The following is a 16,859-nucleotide window of genomic DNA, read 5'->3' as shown; positions in this document are numbered from 1 at the left end:
CATGATTCTTTTTTTAAACATATGCAAAAATGTTGGATGGAACCCCTTCTGTTAAATCAGATCCAAGAAAAACTCGAATTCACACGATGCGTACTTGTTCCAGGCGAACTGTTACCTCTTTATGGGCACATAGAAGCTGACCTAAATGTTCCCATTTAATTTGGTTGAATAAATAGTGGCACGCTATAACATGAAACCCATAATGCAGTAATGCATTGAGCATGGTACTGAATGCCGCGCAGTGCCCTCTTAACACCTGTTTATGCATGATGAACCTCTTGCCCAAGCACAATCCATGCTCAGTGCTGCATTGCTTCTGAGATCAGGCACTTTCTGGGTTAATTTGATGGGGTAATATTTTGGGACTCAAAGGGTAGTGCAGCAAATGCATTGGTGTGTGCAGGCAGTCCTCGACTTCGGGAACGGGTTACGTTTCCGAGACCCTGTTCCGTAAGTCCATTTGTTCGTATCTCAGAACTCAATAGTTAATTGTATATTCGGTCAGTGTTATAAAATCTGTTATCATTCAGCAAAAGAGAGAAGCATTGTTAAACTCATAAATAAAAAATAAATATTGTACTTTTCCACGTAATACGGTCATAAATACTATGTAGTAAATAAAACATTAAATAAAATAACATAAAAAAAACGTTTTATTTTCACTTCCATTGCGTCCTAATGCTGGCTTGCTTGTTGCCGGAAGGGGCATTTCTAGGAGGAGACTCGTTACATCTCGTGGAGGATTGCTCCGCCGAACAAAATAGTTCCGCGGTTTGATTCATAAGTACGACAGAACATTTGCAAATCGGATGGTTAAAAAAAAATTCCATTTTGCGGGGGTTCATAATTGTGGATGTTTCTAAGTCAGACGTTCGTATTTTGGTGACTGTGTGTGTATTGTATTTTTATGCTCCCATGTCTGCTCTCTGCGTTCACAAACTCACTGACTCGCGTGGTGAAGTATGGTAAACAAACCCCCACAACCTGCACGATGGGGGGGGGGAGGCCCTCATTTGGCTGTGGATTAACAAAACGGCTGTACATGTGTGTACATGTACACAAACAATGAGATATTTGGAGATATTTTAATTATAGTTTTTACAAAGAAGAGAAACAACACCGGTCACGTGAAATGTGTCTGCCAGTTTGAGTAAACACGGACAATTCGGTAGGGTCACGCCGTTCCCCCATGCGCCGCAATCGGCAGCTGCGAGCCAGAAGTCGCAACCGGGTACCCGATACCCGTACCCTACCCGGTACCCGGCTACCCGTACCCAGCCGGGTACGGGTACCCGTTTGCGACCCTGGTGCGGCCGGGTACGGGTAGGCCGTGAGTCACTGGTGAGTAGCCGTTTGTCACTCATTTCGGGTAGGCTACGGGTACGGGTAGGGTACGGGTATCCGTACCCGGCCGGGTACGGGTACCCATTTGCGACCCTGGTGCGGCCGGGTACGGGTAAGGAATCAAAACCCGTTTGCGACCTCTGCTGCGAGTCGAGCCTGGACTGATTGCCAGCCTCGGTCTGTCCGTGACCCCACTCGACCGGTGGAACGTGTTGCGGCCGCCACAGGTGTCTGACCTCAGGCATCTCGTCCCCACCGACCAACTTGGCATGCAACCGCCCTCATCGCCACTGGCATTACTGGCGTTGGGTAAAATGATGGGGGGCGGAGAGGCATACCTGGTGGAATGGGGCCACATGATCATAAAAGGCCGCTTGTCCGGGTTAAAATGTGAGCAGACAAACAAAACCCAGCGATGGATTAGCTACCCAATAGAGCCGATTCAGTGGTCTCAAGGTAAAATATGATGACTTGCTGCAGTTCATAATTTCTAAGACCTTTTTACTTTCAGTAGGTATTTGTGCATTCTGGGTTTCATGATTAGATCGGCGCCCTGTTGATTTCGCCAAATGAAAGAAAATAGCAATATGTTGAGCCATTTCTGTGCCCATAGCGAGAACATTTTTAAGGAAGAGGTGCACAATATCATTCGAGTTTTATTTGGTTGTAATCGATGGAAAAAACTTGAGTTATAATATGGATTGTCCAATGCCTTTTAGCTCCAAAGTGGGTAGCTAAAGTCATTTGAAGCATCAGGCATGTACATGTGTTACCACGTCAGTTGAATTGCTGAGTACATGGACAGCCCGTTTGTCAATCCAATACTGGATGAAGGCCTCACCACTCTGTCCAGACAGTTTGGGTTATTTATCCATATTTTACCATATTCGTTTTGTTAAAGTTGATGGTGGCACAAGTACAAATACAAGTTTAGATTTTTCTACACTGCCATCTCCTGCCCACAATGCCTACTGCACGCATTTTGTGTGAATGTGATCACCCATCCAAGCACTATCCAGGCTCAACCCTGTTTAAGTTCCCCGGTCTGATGGGATTGCATGCCTTCCGAGTGATTTATTATGCGGAGTGAGACTAGAATGCCGTCACTAAGGAGATGCCCCTGTGGCGATGTATACTCTGCCTCGTTGGCTGTAGGTGACGGCTGCATATTACTGCTCTGTGTGTTATCGCAGAGAGGAAGAGAGAACGAAGCTAGGCCTATGTTTAGTAATGCCACAATCTAAGGAAAACCCCAAACGAAACGCAGTCACCGAGCAAAGTGTGAATTTGTAGAAGCACTGACTTCACTTTTCATGTGTTGTTCTGTACGATATGTGTATTCATGTTATAATGTTATACCATATGTCTAATGCAGGTTACCTACCGTGTGTATATTCTTACAATAGTTTCTGGCTTCGGCAGTAAAGTGTGTATAGAAACAACCTGGTTGTGAGATTAGCCGAATCTGTCGGCGTACATGCGGTTGATGTATGTTCAATCTCTTGTGGGCTTGTGTCGGCAGTTCGTTATAAGAGGAGGAGGCTGAAGTTGCCGTGTAATTGTGCATGCCCACGCATGTGGAAATGTACAGTTTGGCTGGTGCCTTTTTAATTGTGGCTGAGCAACTCTCACAAGTTGAACGAACGTGATAAGCAGCCAAAATGTTGGATTAAGGCGTCCAAAGCTGCCCAAACAACTCTACCTTTAACGGTAGTTTAAAGGCTATGTCAACATGGCCACAATCGTAATCGCATTATTATGCGATTTGCATAATATGTTGCTTTTCTGATGAGGTAGTAGCTTGGCTTCGTATTGTTGACGAATTAAAAAACCCCAGCACCACCGTGCTCATATGCATGACATGGTCGCAGGGTTTAAAGTTACACACAGCTGTGATGCTACTGTCATCTCTCGCGCATAAACTTATCGTACCTTTTGTACCCAATTGTTGGCATTTTTGGAAAATCCTATGACCCAGTAAACTTACCCAAAAAAAAAAGTAGTGTGATCACGTGCGCATATATATGGCAGTGGTAAAATGTGGGGTTACCTCTGTTTGAATGTTTCTTCTTAGTCAAGCGACTCTGGGGTTACATTCACGTGAACTGGGGTTTCCAGTAATGCTGGGAGTAGTCACATCCTGTTTGTATTCGCCGTGACAGTCATATTGGGGTGTTGCAGGATGTTTTAAATGCCAAACGGAGTCTCGTTGAGTGGTGACTGATCCTTACAGCACAGTTAAAGAGAGCTTTAAGAAAGGTTAATGCAATCTCTCTAAACGCGGTGGTTGTGCAATACATTTTGAGAGCCGGAATGATTCGTCGCTTTTAAAAAAAACATTGTTAAACTCGTTGTGTACACACATCACATTTTTTTTTCCGGAAGAAGTAATAATTTTTTACGTGCGTTGACATTTTTTTGTGAGGCTAATTGTCTAACGAAATGACACCAGCTTGTTTCAACGAGATATACAGAACAGACGAGACGTCACGTCACAAATGAGAGACTGTACGAGCAGCACCGTACAGACCGGAACTACCTTACAGAAAAAAACAAATGATTGACGGTACGGAAGAGACAAATATTGATGCTTGAATCGAGTTGTGACCCAAAGTGGTGAGAATTCACGGAGTTAACCGGGAGTTTCAATCATTACCTACCCATGGTATCTGTTTCAATGCACACGAGGTGCGTGCAACCCTTTGTCAGGCCGCTGCTGAATCAGTCGTGGGGCTTGTGTGGCCTTGCTTCACATTGCGGGTTGGTGAAGAAGGGGGGGGGAGGGTGCCAAGAACCAGCTCGGATATCACGCACTGACGATAACCGTGGCTGGGGATCGAACTCGGGTTGCTGCATTCACGGCGTAAGCGCGCTAATTATGGTGCCACGGCTCCTTGTGTGCGAATCAATTTTGGGCTCTGCTGTCTTTTTGACTCGCACAAATTAAAGTGTTTAATGCCCCTATATAGCCAGCGAATGTATTTTAGAGAAAGGAGTGCCAGCAAACTCTGTGTCCTCATGTATTTATAGGAGGTCTGTGCAGATATTTAAATATCCAGTGACGTGCACATCACCCGGAGGTAACATGGTGGCTGCATTATTGCACTTTGCTACCATTGATCTTTTTTTTAGATCCTTAAACTTGTGTTTCGTTTTAGCCACCACCACATGGTTCGGGGTGACAGGCTACAACATGTGGCTACGACATCGTGCATATTAACAATGTTGGTTGGGGTCTTTTGTTATGTTAAAAAAAACCTCAAGTTGTGGATACCATCAAAAAACATTGTGTCATCACAGCAAAAACAACTTTTGGCCACTCACATTGCCTGGACAGCTGATGTGTATGTATAGTGGTCAATTATCAAACCTGCTCTTCATTTGAAAGAGCTGTGTGTGCAACAACATTTTTCATTGTGCCTACTCTACTGATAAAAAAAAACCCCAGTGGCCACCGTGTATCGTGTTTAATGTAGGAATGTTAACAGTGCTTCTACGTTACATACGAGCGCTGGAAGAAAAAACAACTTTACAGCTGCACCCAAAGAGCACCTGGAGCCTGCTTTCGCTCACAGGTTCTATTCAAGACTGATTACGAAAAGTTAGGGCTATTGATCATGTCACAAAAGTGAATCACAATAAGTTTAGTTTTTTGGGTTTGGCTGTAACCCCCACACACACTGGTCTCCTGCTACGGTGGCAGGCCGAGCCCTTTAAATTAACAGCTCAGTTAAATGGCATTCTTTTGTGTTTGCTTGTGAAAAATGCAGCCCTTTTATTGGACCTCGGCTAATCGGGTTGCATCCTGTTATTGGCAATGCAGCCAGTGGGTTTTATGGTAACTGGACTTAAGCAATAGTGATGTACCATCATTTGTGTCGGTGATGACAGAGTTTGGCCGTATGCTGCAGCAGCAGAAGTGCAGTGCCGGCAAAGATGGCGAAAATAGATTATCGTTGTTATATACTCGGTTTACACGAAATTCCCCCTGAATTAGATGAAGCTTAGAAACTCGGTAAAATACGATTAAATCTCAACGTATGTACAGTGCAACATTGGATTACACTTTCAACCGCACCCCAAACCGCAGTAGTAGCACTAAGGGTTAGCAGTTGCCGTAACTATGATAGTAAGTTGTCCATGTACTGCCCTTTTGTAAATCCACTGCTGGATAATGTTCGTGCGGATTATTATCCAGTACTTCACCATGCTGGTCGGTGTGGGTTGGTCAAGGCAGGCAGCAGAGAAGTACAGTACATTTTAGATTTGAAGCTTTCGTGACTGCAAGGATTCATATTCTTAGGTTTTTTCGGTAAAGTCACGTAGGTTAAAAATTAAAATTAATAATTAATAAGTACAGTACAACAATTCATTTTGGCACGCTCCTTTATGCTGCACCACCACGTTGCCTCACAATTCCAAGGACAAGTCGGGTTCAGGTTGGAGCTGGGCTATTCGATTTTATTTGAGTACTGTAATTGATAAGGATACCGATTGTCGGTTTGGTTTCTGGACTTTATAACTTTTTTATTTTACCAGGGAAAGGCCACTCAGCTATATAGCTCTTTTTCAGAAAAATTCTCGCCACAAATTATAGCTCAACGAAGTGACTTATCGCGTGGAAATTTATAGCAGCCAAGTACTCGTAAACGCATGTTTCTAAATGTGGAGGGGAAAACCGGAGGACCCAGAGAAAAATCCACGCGACCACAGGGAGAGAGAGACACCGCAAACTTCAAATATACAACAGCAGGCATCAGGTCTGGATCGAAGCCACGACCTCCAGCATATCAGGCGAGGTAGTTAACATCTCGCCACCGTGGCGCCCCTTAATCGGACAATGCCAAAATAATTCTAGATTTGAAGCTTTCGTGACTGCAAGGATTCATACTCTTAGTTCTTTCGGTAAAGTCACGTAGGTAAAAATTGAAATAAAAATTAATAAAAATAAAACAATAAAAATCACGACGTTTCAGAGGCAACACAAGCTTCCGTCTTCAGGTGAAACGGAAGCTTGTGTTGCCTCCGAAACGTCGTGATGTTTATTGTTTTATTTTTTATTAATTTTACCTACGTGACTTTACCGAAAGAACTAAGAGTATGAATGCCAAAATACTCTTGAGGTCTGTTCCCACGTGTGCCACTGGACGGGAGATCAAGGAAGGGGCTTGATGACATCAGCCTCGTCACGCTCGTTGTGATTTGTTGGGAATTTCCTGCCTTCAGGGGGCAGGATGTCGGGACAGCTGTAATGTTTTGAGGGAGCCCGAGTAATTTACCCAAAATAAAGTAGTCGGTTAGAATTTTTATTTGACTCATTAACTAAATGGACTGATTTTCCCGGCTGTAGCTTTGGGTGGATTTCGTGTGATGTATGAATGAAGTGAAGGATTGAGCACAATGGCACATGCATGTACATGCACTAGAGGAACGGTTTAACACTTTCTCAACACAGTTTCATCAGAATCTTTATTTACGCTGCAGGATGAAGCCGATGAACTATAAAACTCTTTGACAGATGTCCAGTCGGGGCGGGTCAGAACGATGCAACAAACAATACAAAAACATGATAGTGCAACGTGTAGGTCAAGTAAGCAAGTGACACAAAAATAAACAATTTTTATTTTACCAGGAAAACCCCAATGAGCTATGAGCTTCTTTTTCAGAAGCGACCTGGCCACAAATGATAGCTCAACGAAGTGGCTTATCACGTGGAAATTTATAGCAGTCAATTAATCTCAACGCATGCTTCTATCCTGTGTGCCCCAGGGCAGTCTGGCTCCAGTTGTAATATCTGTGCGAAAAAGACGACAGTCACGATTTACGTGTTTCATTCAAGTACTTGTGACATCACTGCATTGGCTACTTTGTCAGCAGAGGGCAGTGTGGAAAAATACATTGTACAGTACTCTGCTATGCTCTCCAATTTCACTAATTTGCTGTAAACAACGTGGTCAAATTTCGATTTAAAGCTTTCGTGACTGCATGGATTCATATTCTTCGTTCTTTCGGTAAAGTCACGTAGAAGGGAAATAATAAAATAATAAAAGTCAAACATAATAAGATAAAATTCTCACGACGTTTCGGCCATAACGCAAGCAGCCGTCCTCAGGTGAAGAACAGGGCTGTCGGAAAGACCGCGTCCTAATGAACACTGCTAAGCTTGGCAGCGTATTTTTAAGCTGGGTCGGAGGAGGAGAGAGCCTTGACAAAGGAGTTTACGTGGTCAAGTACGGTAAATTATATCCCATGACCTGCGCTGTATAGGGAAGCCTTTACCCAACAGTGGATTGTCCAGTCCAACAAATTGATGTCACTAAAGGTTTGCATAGTGATGCATTACCTGGTGGAGGGTTTATTCTCGATAAAGAAGCTTCTTCTAACTCGTATCAAGTGGCTTGTTATGCACATGCCAGGTAGAGCTGTGTAAGCTGAGAGCTTTGTGTTTTTTGGGCATCGTTTTTGTAAAGCGACAAGCCATACTTTACATAAAGTATGCTCGTTGTTGTGTTTGTGTGCTTGGGAGGCCGTTGGCGATTAGCTGTATGCTGGTAGGTAATTTCTCAAATTAGAACAATTGCTATAATCACACGAAGATTTTCATAATAATCCCCCTAAATGGTATTACATCACCTCGGCATTAATGGCATGTTTTACAAAATACAACTGGATCTCTGGTTTTAGATTCGAAAATAGTAAAATCAACATTCACTGCATTTATAATCCCTTATTATAAATGATGCTGACCAATTTCTCTCGTAAAACCGAGGTATTTTATGTAATTGCCTAGATTACCTTAAGCACTTGAATCATGTTGGCAGGCATCACAATGACCCCCCTTCCCACTCCCCCAATATTTGTACCGGAATCTAATGAAATTAAATCTTGTTATAGCGTTATTTTTTTTATTTAGTTTACTGCAAACGGCTCGTTTTTGACATCGCGAGCAGTCACTGGCAAGCCCGGGCAGTGATACCGTGTCTCACGTTGGACTTTGGCCGAAACAGCGTGATATTTCCGCACTGACGTTTGTGGCAGAAACCACAATCAACACGCACTTGTTTTCCCATTTAGCAGTGTCACCGACCACGGGGGGGCCATACGGAGGACACACGCACGTGGGATCACGATTTATTGTTGACTTGCGATTGGAGCAGATCGTATTGCCGGAGGCACCTTTGCAGATTCAGGTGCCGTCACTGCAAGCTGCATTGACGCCTAAAAGTTTGAATCGGCATGCTTGTTTAAAAAAAACAAAAAAAGTGAAGGTGTCTGCGGCATGCCGGCTCTTGTTGCGTCAGGCGAGGATGCAGGAGTGACGCGCCAGGAGGCGCTTACCAGGAGGCGGTGTCGGGTCTTTGGAACGGTGATTTAATGCGCGCACGTCACGTGTGTGCATTTCAAGTGGCATTTCACCTGTGCGAAAGCCATCATTGCGCTGGAGAAGTCCGGCGGCGCGCCGTCGATGCTGTTAGGAATCGCTGCGACGGCGGGTTGCCTTTTTAAATCCTTTATATTAAGTTCGCTTGCTTGCTTAGGACCGTGCAAATCTTTCGGTCGTTTTTTAACCCACTTCCCGTGATCCAATCGAGCTGACATTTTCCACACAGACTCGTTGTGCGTGACAATTAATGTTCGTGAAAATTTTTTTCAAAAATTTTACACTTTTTAGGACAAAAATATTATATTTAATTACCAATTGCTTAATGGTGCAATGCAATCATCTGACCCATAGGTGGCAGCCATCTCAAGCCAGAGGACGAGAGGACTCTAGCCGCCACGCATATAAAGGATTTATAGTGAAAAACTTTGTTTTTACGGGTTATACTTATTATCCTCGTGCCTTGCGCCAGAGCAATTACATTGTCTCCGTGACAACGCAGGTCGGCTTCCGTAGCGTCAACACATTTAGTTAATGCATGCGTTATAATTTGTGCCGTGCATGGCTCGGCGGCTGACTATTATGGACCCATGGGAGTCTGTAAAACGCGCACGGGGGTGCGTGCTTGTGTTTTGTTTACGCGTGCAATGTGTTATTATCAGTAGAAAGCAGTAGATGTAAATATTGAGTCAGCTTTTGCTTGGCCCCTTTCTAATCTCGAGTCTGTGATTTGATGCCTCGTGCTTCAGCCATTTATCCCCATATGGCTGCACGTAAAACAAGTTCAGAAGCACCCTGTCTTAATCTATCTTAATTCCTGTATGCAGGGGATTGCGGGGAAAGGACAGAAAATGAATGGAACTTGTAAACACAATAATGGAGATGGAGCGCTGACAAGAGTTCGATGCCTGTAATGGGTGTTCTTCATTAGACTCGGCACATGAAATGTGACATGGATTGACTGCAGGGCATCACAACTCGAGTTTTAATCTGGGAGAGCAGCGGCAGTGCCGTAAATTCACGCTACGGGGGTTGGCCTTGTCGCATGTTTCCAAAAACGTCCCGGATTTGTGCCGGAACCCGGGACAACCCCCCCCCCCATCCACTTACTCGTAGCCGCAGCTTGCCGTCACGCCGCTGATGTGACTACGGGAACGGTCGCTGAGGTCAGCCGCGAGTGGGCCGTCCTTAGTCTCGCATCGGCGGACGCATGCAGCGTGTGACGCAGGCAGACTTGGGAGCATATTGATTTTCTCTCGTCGCTATACAGCGGGGCGTGAGCGTCTGCGTCAGCTCTCGGGCGATTTGCGTGCGTACGCCGCGGTCCGTGGCATCCTGTGTCGCTTTCATGCTCGTTGACTGACATATCGGAGTATCTCCGTGAGTCACCGGGGACTTGTCGCAAAGCACAGCTCCTGCAGCAAGGCAGGGGTAAACGGGTGGTCTGTTGTCATCGTATTGATAGCTACATTTCGGCTACATCCGGTGGCAATGAGTACAACTTTTCCCGAATACTGCTTTCTATTCATAAATGTAACCTGGGGTTATTATGTTTCTGCGTCATGACGGGATGGGCTGTGTGTGTGGATGTTTGAGGGCTAATACAAATATTCAGGTGTGTAGCTGTTGAATTATCCACAGACTTCTATATTTACTGATTTATACTTTTAGTAAAGGAATCTTTTATCTTTGCATTCCAATTAATCGTGTGTAACAAAACATCTACGTGACTTTACCGAAAGAACCAAGAAGATGAATCCCTGCAGTCACAAAAGCTTTAAATCGAAATCAATTGATAGATTAAAATGTATTCTTGTGCTCATGATATTATATCGTCAAATCATGGTTGTGATAATTGGTTCATAACAATTAATTTAAATTAAATGCAAATGTTATGTTACCATTACGTTTAGGGTAATATGCAAACTAAACTGTAGAGATAATACAATACCAGAGAAAATGAGCACGAATACAAATTAGACGGGTAAATGAGACAAAAAAAAACTGGACATGTTTTTGAATTTTGACAATTCATATAATTTACGGGGAGTGGTGTAGGGTTAAATTGTCACATTGCCATGGTAATGATGATGTTTAGTGGCCTTTGTAAAAGGAGATGTTGGTTTCTCTATATACGCCTTCGTGTTGTGCATGTCCCACCTATTTGCCAAGTGTCTGGATTTGAGGTTGCATTTATACGTTCTATAAATACAAATCTTATTACATTGCTCTGAAAATAGTCTAGACTCGGCGTTCAGTCATGGCTGAAAAATATGCTCTTCATATTTTCTTTCGTGACGTTTTTCGCTGCTTGTTATACAGGATGTGGAACTTTCTCGTGCCATGTTTTTCACGTTAATAAATTAATGACGGCCATTTTCATTCTGCCAACGGATGGAGGCCCCCCCTCCTGTACACACACACACCATGTCAGTCATGGTGTTTTTTTTCCATGCCACACTGGTGAGTGCCGATTGGTGAAGGGAAAGAGAAGGCAGACAGGTCTGACATCACTTGCCACTGATGCAAGCTGTGAACCGGGAATTAAACTCGGGTTACCGGCTTTGTAGGTGCACTGCACCACTGCTCCACAACAGATATTCTCCAACACAAATAAACCAATGTCGTTGCTTCTTTTGTTATTCATTTGTCTTGTCCGCAGGTTATGAAGATCCCTGTGCCAAAATCGGAATGCCTGTCAGGGCTGCGGTGTTTTTCCTTCGATGTGTCGAGCGCGGGGAGGGACGGTCCCCAGGCGAGCCTGGAGTGCATCAAGCAGTACACGGACAGGTACGGTGGCCCCGCCGCAGCCTGCCGTCACGCAGAAGCAGCAGCAGCGCAATTGCGTCACCGCCCATCCTTATCTGCAGTCTGCACGCGCCGGTTTAAAAAATCTCGTCTGCCCAAGTTTCCCAAGTGGCTTGTGTACAGTGTACACAGCGAGAGGGGGGGGGCGCTTGTGGCAATCTATTCTTGACACAAGCACATTAGTGGTCGTATAATTGCCCACCCCCCCAATTCTGCATACCTTATAAATAAAGCTGAAAGCGTAATAGCGTGTGCTAGATAAATAAACGCGCGTAGGCTCTGTTTGTTTGTTTTTTACGCTCGGCAGGATGGTGAAGTGAAATGTCTCTCGGTGTCTGCACCAGCATTGCACATTGGGGTGCGCTATCCCTTCCTATGTAGGCAACGCAACTCATAAATCACCACGCTTTACAGCATTTACATCATGTGGTCCAACACCATGTGAGACTAGGCTCTAAGGAAAGCTGTCTCGGGTGTGGACCAATCAACTTCAAGGACAGTGCATACATTATCAGAGTTATGTTATTTTTGCATTATGACTGCAGGTATTGTGGTCTATGCAAACATGACTCCTTGTAAAAAAGGTGTCAGTTTTGTTGCCAGATCAAAGGGTAAAAAACCAATTATCACCACGCTTTACTTACCAGGCCATATTCATGAATGTCTTGCTTTTGATGCCTTTCCTATGCAAAGGCAAATGTAGAAAATTCCATCATTGTGTACATTTATGCTCCAAAATCAAATGGTTCGTTGACGTGGCGTAGCGGTGCAGCAGTACGGATCAATCAGCTGCCCTGGTTATTTAATGCAGGTGTAGTAACCAAAACAGTTACGTGAAGTCCGCTTCACACTGGACAATTAAGGTCCTGTGACATCGTTTGAAACAAAAAATTGCCTGCAAATTATTTAGTTGAAATAGACGCAGCAATCATCGCCCCCTCCTGCAAAAACTTGGTAGGAGCATCCTGAAAGAGACGTGAGGCTCGATAAAGTATGGTAAACTATTCCCACAACCTGGGCGGCATGGGGAGGCTCTCATCCAGCAGCCGATTAATAAAAGGCAAGTGCATGTGCATGCCTTTACTGTTTCAGCAGTAGTTGACGACACCAGACAACAACATGAATCATGTTGATGCCGTTGTCTTGTAGAGCCATTAGAAATTAGAAATGGCTCTTCTTGATGTTTCGCACTTTGCACACAGATTGTTTGTGCTTTTCTACGCTCTGTTTTGGATATGTCTGTGCGCCCTGGTTTCACCGAGTGCCTTAGAACCCTTTCATAAACACGTTGTCAATGCTTCTGCAACGCTGTTTGTTTTTAAACTATAACGTATTAACACAACTGTTGTGGCTTTTGGGGGTCCTTTATTGACCTTACTTTGTCTGACAGTCGTTTGAGAGGCTTCAGACAGTGTTTTTATTTTGCTGTTGTCACCGTGAGCTCATGGAAATCCGCCAACATCGGAAGCTCCTCTTTGAAGGAAGAGAAAAAAAGCAATCAGCGTTTTTTTTGCGTGCATTTTCTCTCTCCGCAGCCTTGCACAGTTTTGGTTTACGCAATTCCGAGTGGCACAGTTTCCACAAACTGTAGGACTTCTCTTTGTTTTGCAAAGAGCATTTTGTCGGCCCCCTCCCCAAGCCCCTGACCGAGCGAGCGGCACTCGGGGACATAGTCGCACATGCGGGGTGGGGCGTAGAGTGTGAAAGGAAAGGCACCGTTAAGCACGGGGAGGCTTTGCGGGGATTAAGCTCCGCTTGTTTTACCTCTGCTCCTGATAAACATTGCCAGACTGGCCCCCCCCCCGCGTGCCCCAAGGGTGTAGAGCTGACATGAAATGACCCTTACCGTTTACAGTGCTTTTATAAACAGAAAGAGCCCCCCCACCACCCCAGGTGGATTGCAGATGGAAAAATCGTGTCGTGTGTCCATTGAGCCGTTGCTAGCATCTGTCGTACCACATTCTAAACAGATCCAACATTGTGCAAACAGCGATCCCGATTAGCACGTTTGTCTGCGTACGGTGAGAAAGAAGTTCACCGTACATACGTGCAAGGATTAGCTGCGGTTAACGTTAATGTTGCCTTATTGACACCGTTCGAACGCAGTGGATCATTTTTACCTGCTAACATTTACGTGGGTGAGAGGTAGTCCATTTATTATTGGGAATCCAGAACGCTGTTTCGCATGGTTATAACATGTAAACCCTGGAGTAATTATATTGCTTGAATAAATGTAGATGCCGTGTAGTGTGCGCACCAGCAAGCAATGTGCAGAGGTGGTTGTTTGTCTTTTTCTGTTACAGGGTAGGCACGTTGTGTTGTAAATCATCATGGCTGGTGGATGATTAATATGCCCCTGGCACGGCACAAATCGGCCGACTTATGTGAATTTATTCATAATAAACGATTTTTGGGTTTAGATCGCGTTATTTATAAATGTGTCGTAACCCTCCACCACCCGACACGGCCAATCAGTAAAAAAGTGTCACGTTGACAAAAGACAAATAGTTCACTGCTTTAGCCCACCGGTGTGTTGAAGCGTGAAACCACAACATTTACAATTTGAGTACGACGTTTCGCTGGTAATTGCATCCAGCATCATCGGGCAATTCGCCAGAATGGTGAGGCTCTGCTGTGTCTCCCGTTCTTATATAGAGCAGCAGCAGGGTGACGTCATCATTAACTCATTAACTCATCATTATGTGAATTTAAGATGGCCTCGGTGATGTAATATATGCATCGTATTTCTCATCCTGTTAACTAGTTATTACAGTGTCATCGTCTGCAGTGGGGGAGAAAAAGCAGCTGCTGAATAAATAAGTAATCCGTGGAATGCAAAGTCACGTTTGCACGGCTGAAATAGTGCGAGGGACACACACGACATGAAATTCTTAGCAAAATCAACAAGTTCTTGACTGGTGGCACTGCAACGGCTACTGTCGGTAGCTCGAGAAATAGTGCGCTTCACAGTGTGATAGCATCACGTGAAAACATCTCGCCGATGATGAGCATTTTTTAATCCTTTATATTAAGTTCACTTGCTTGCTTGCTTGCGCGCTTACGACCGTGCAAATCTTTCGGTCGTTTTTTAACCCACTTCCCGTGATCCAATCGAGCTGATATTTTGCACACAGACTCGTTGTGCGTGACAATTTATTTTCGTTAAAAAAATTTTTCCGTAACTTTACACTTTTTAGGGAATTTTTTTTTTATATTTAATTACCAATTGCTTAATGGTGGCAGGCAATCTGACCCATAGGTGGCAGCCATCTCAAGCCAGAGGACGAGAGGACTCTAGCCGCCACGCATATAAAGGATTTATAGTGAAAAACTTAGTTTTTATGGGATAATTTTTTTCAGTTGTGATTAATAGCACAATACATGAACTGTGAGCGTCCCAGTTGGATTTTAAAACCAGGTAATGAGCTTATGTATGGAGGATGCGATGCAAAAGAGCACAACGATTGTATTTCTTAGGTGTGTCGAAGGTGTACGTCCCAGATTGTCCAATGTAGATGGGAAGCGTTGATATTTAGAAAGAAATTAACGAGCGCTCCGATGCCACCGTTTCACTCCTGTTCTTTTTTGTCACAACAGTAATGTTGTCCAGAGCTCTTTTGATCGTAATTTTAAACTCATTTATTTTTAAACAATGACGTTTTAAACACGTCGCGTCAGCCTGCGACACGCAGTGCACCTATTTACAAGATTTGCTGTTAGCGAATTGTGGTGTACCTTTAAGTACTGGATGTCCCAAGCTTTTGAAGGCTGTTAATTCTCTCTCGGAAGCGTTTTCGTGTCATACCGCGTGTTGTTTGGTGCTGACTCCGACGTTTCGGCCACATACTGGGAGCTTCTTGCCGAACTAAAATGAAGAATATTCATATTCTTAGGTTTTTTCTGTAAAGTCACGTAGGTAAAAAATTAAAATAAGTATTTTATTTTACTTTTATTAATTTTAATTTTTTACCTACGTGACTTTACCGAAAAAACCTAAGAATATGAATCCTTGCAGTCACGAAAGCTTCAAATCTAGAATTAAAATGAAGAAACCCATTCGAGAGGCTCCCAGAACGTGGAGCGAACGTGGGGCATCATTTCGAAAAATGTGGTACAACCAAAAAACACGTCGCAAAGCTATGCAGCACAACTGTGAAAAAGGTTTCAAATGTATTAGTTCATGTACAGCCCTTATGTCTATCCACTCTCTCTTTTGCGGTTCATTGGGTTGTTTGAATGCACCGCGACAACCTGCACGGTGGTGTTAACTCTGCACTACACCTCCAAATGTACAAAGCCGTCGCCTGTGCTCTATCCCCAATCCGCTGCGTGCACAGCAACGGCTCCTGCCTGCTGGACTGCCTGGGCAGCGTTCAGGACAAGATAACGGTGTGCGCCACCGACGACTCGTATCAGATGACACGCGAGCGCATGACGCAGGCCGAGGAGGAGACGCGCAGCCGCGGCGTCATCGAGATCAAGCCCGGAGGCCCCTTCCTCGGTGGGTTTCGCCCGTCGCGGTCGAGCAAAACGCGTTCGTTGCCTCCGTCTCAAGCGGGGTGGGGGGGGTTGGCAAGCACGATAACGAGAAGAGCCATGTTTGTGATAATTCGGCACAAAACTCAATATTTCAAGAGCCGCGGTGCGTGCGGGTACGTACCTCCTCTTTAAGGACCGCTTCGAGACGTAATGTTATGTAATGTACGCAATTTTACATTACGTAGCGTACGTACATTACGTAACGTACGTACGTACATTACGTCTTGAACAGAGGTCGCAATCGGGTACCCGATACCTGTACCCTACCCGATACCCGGCTACCCTTACCCGGCCGGGTACGGGTACCCGTTTGCGACCCTGGTGCGGCCGGGTACGGGTACGGGTAGGCCGTGAGTTACTGGTGAGTAATTGTTTGTCACTCATTTCGGGTAGAGTACGGGTAGGGAACGGGTAGGGAATGGGTACCTGTACCCGGCTGGGTACGGGTACCCATTTGCGACCCTGGTGCGGCCGGGTACGGGTACGGGTAAGGAATCAAAACCCGTTTGCAACCTCTGGTCTTGAAGCAGTCCTTAAAGAGCGGCAGGTTTTGGCGACCCCTGGTCTAGAGTTATGGTCGTGGACGTGGCGGCGTCAAAAGCGTGTCCACAGCTGGCGTTGTGGTGAAAAAAAATAAAAAAGACGTTCCTCTACAAAAGTGCAGCATTACGGCAAAGGTACAGCCCTGCAATGACTTGTTAATTCCGCAGGCGGCAGAAGGGCCTCTCCTCGAGGGAGCTCTCGAGAGCTCTTCTCAAAAGCGTTTTGGTTTACACTTCTCCCAAGG

General features: G+C 44.8%; 1 protein-coding gene across 1 annotated transcript in view; it reads left to right on the top strand.

The window, feature by feature from the left end:
* Positions 1-16,859, top strand: part of LOC144731569 (RNA polymerase II elongation factor ELL2-like) — a 51,319-nt gene that overhangs the window by 13,297 nt on the left and 21,163 nt on the right. Inside the window, exons 3-4 of the mRNA XM_078612716.1 lie at positions 11,388-11,515; positions 15,871-16,034. Of these exons, the coding sequence (XP_078468842.1) occupies positions 11,388-11,515; positions 15,871-16,034 (292 nt within the window). The remainder of the gene's footprint in view (positions 1-11,387; positions 11,516-15,870; positions 16,035-16,859) is intronic.

This window comes from Lampetra planeri, chromosome 39, assembly GCF_965212315.1.
Source record: "Lampetra planeri chromosome 39, kcLamPlan1.2.h2, whole genome shotgun sequence".
Lineage (NCBI taxonomy): Eukaryota > Metazoa > Chordata > Hyperoartia > Petromyzontiformes > Petromyzontidae > Lampetra > Lampetra planeri.
Note: the sequence above shows the minus strand (reverse complement) of the source record. Positions and strands in the feature narration are given on the sequence as shown.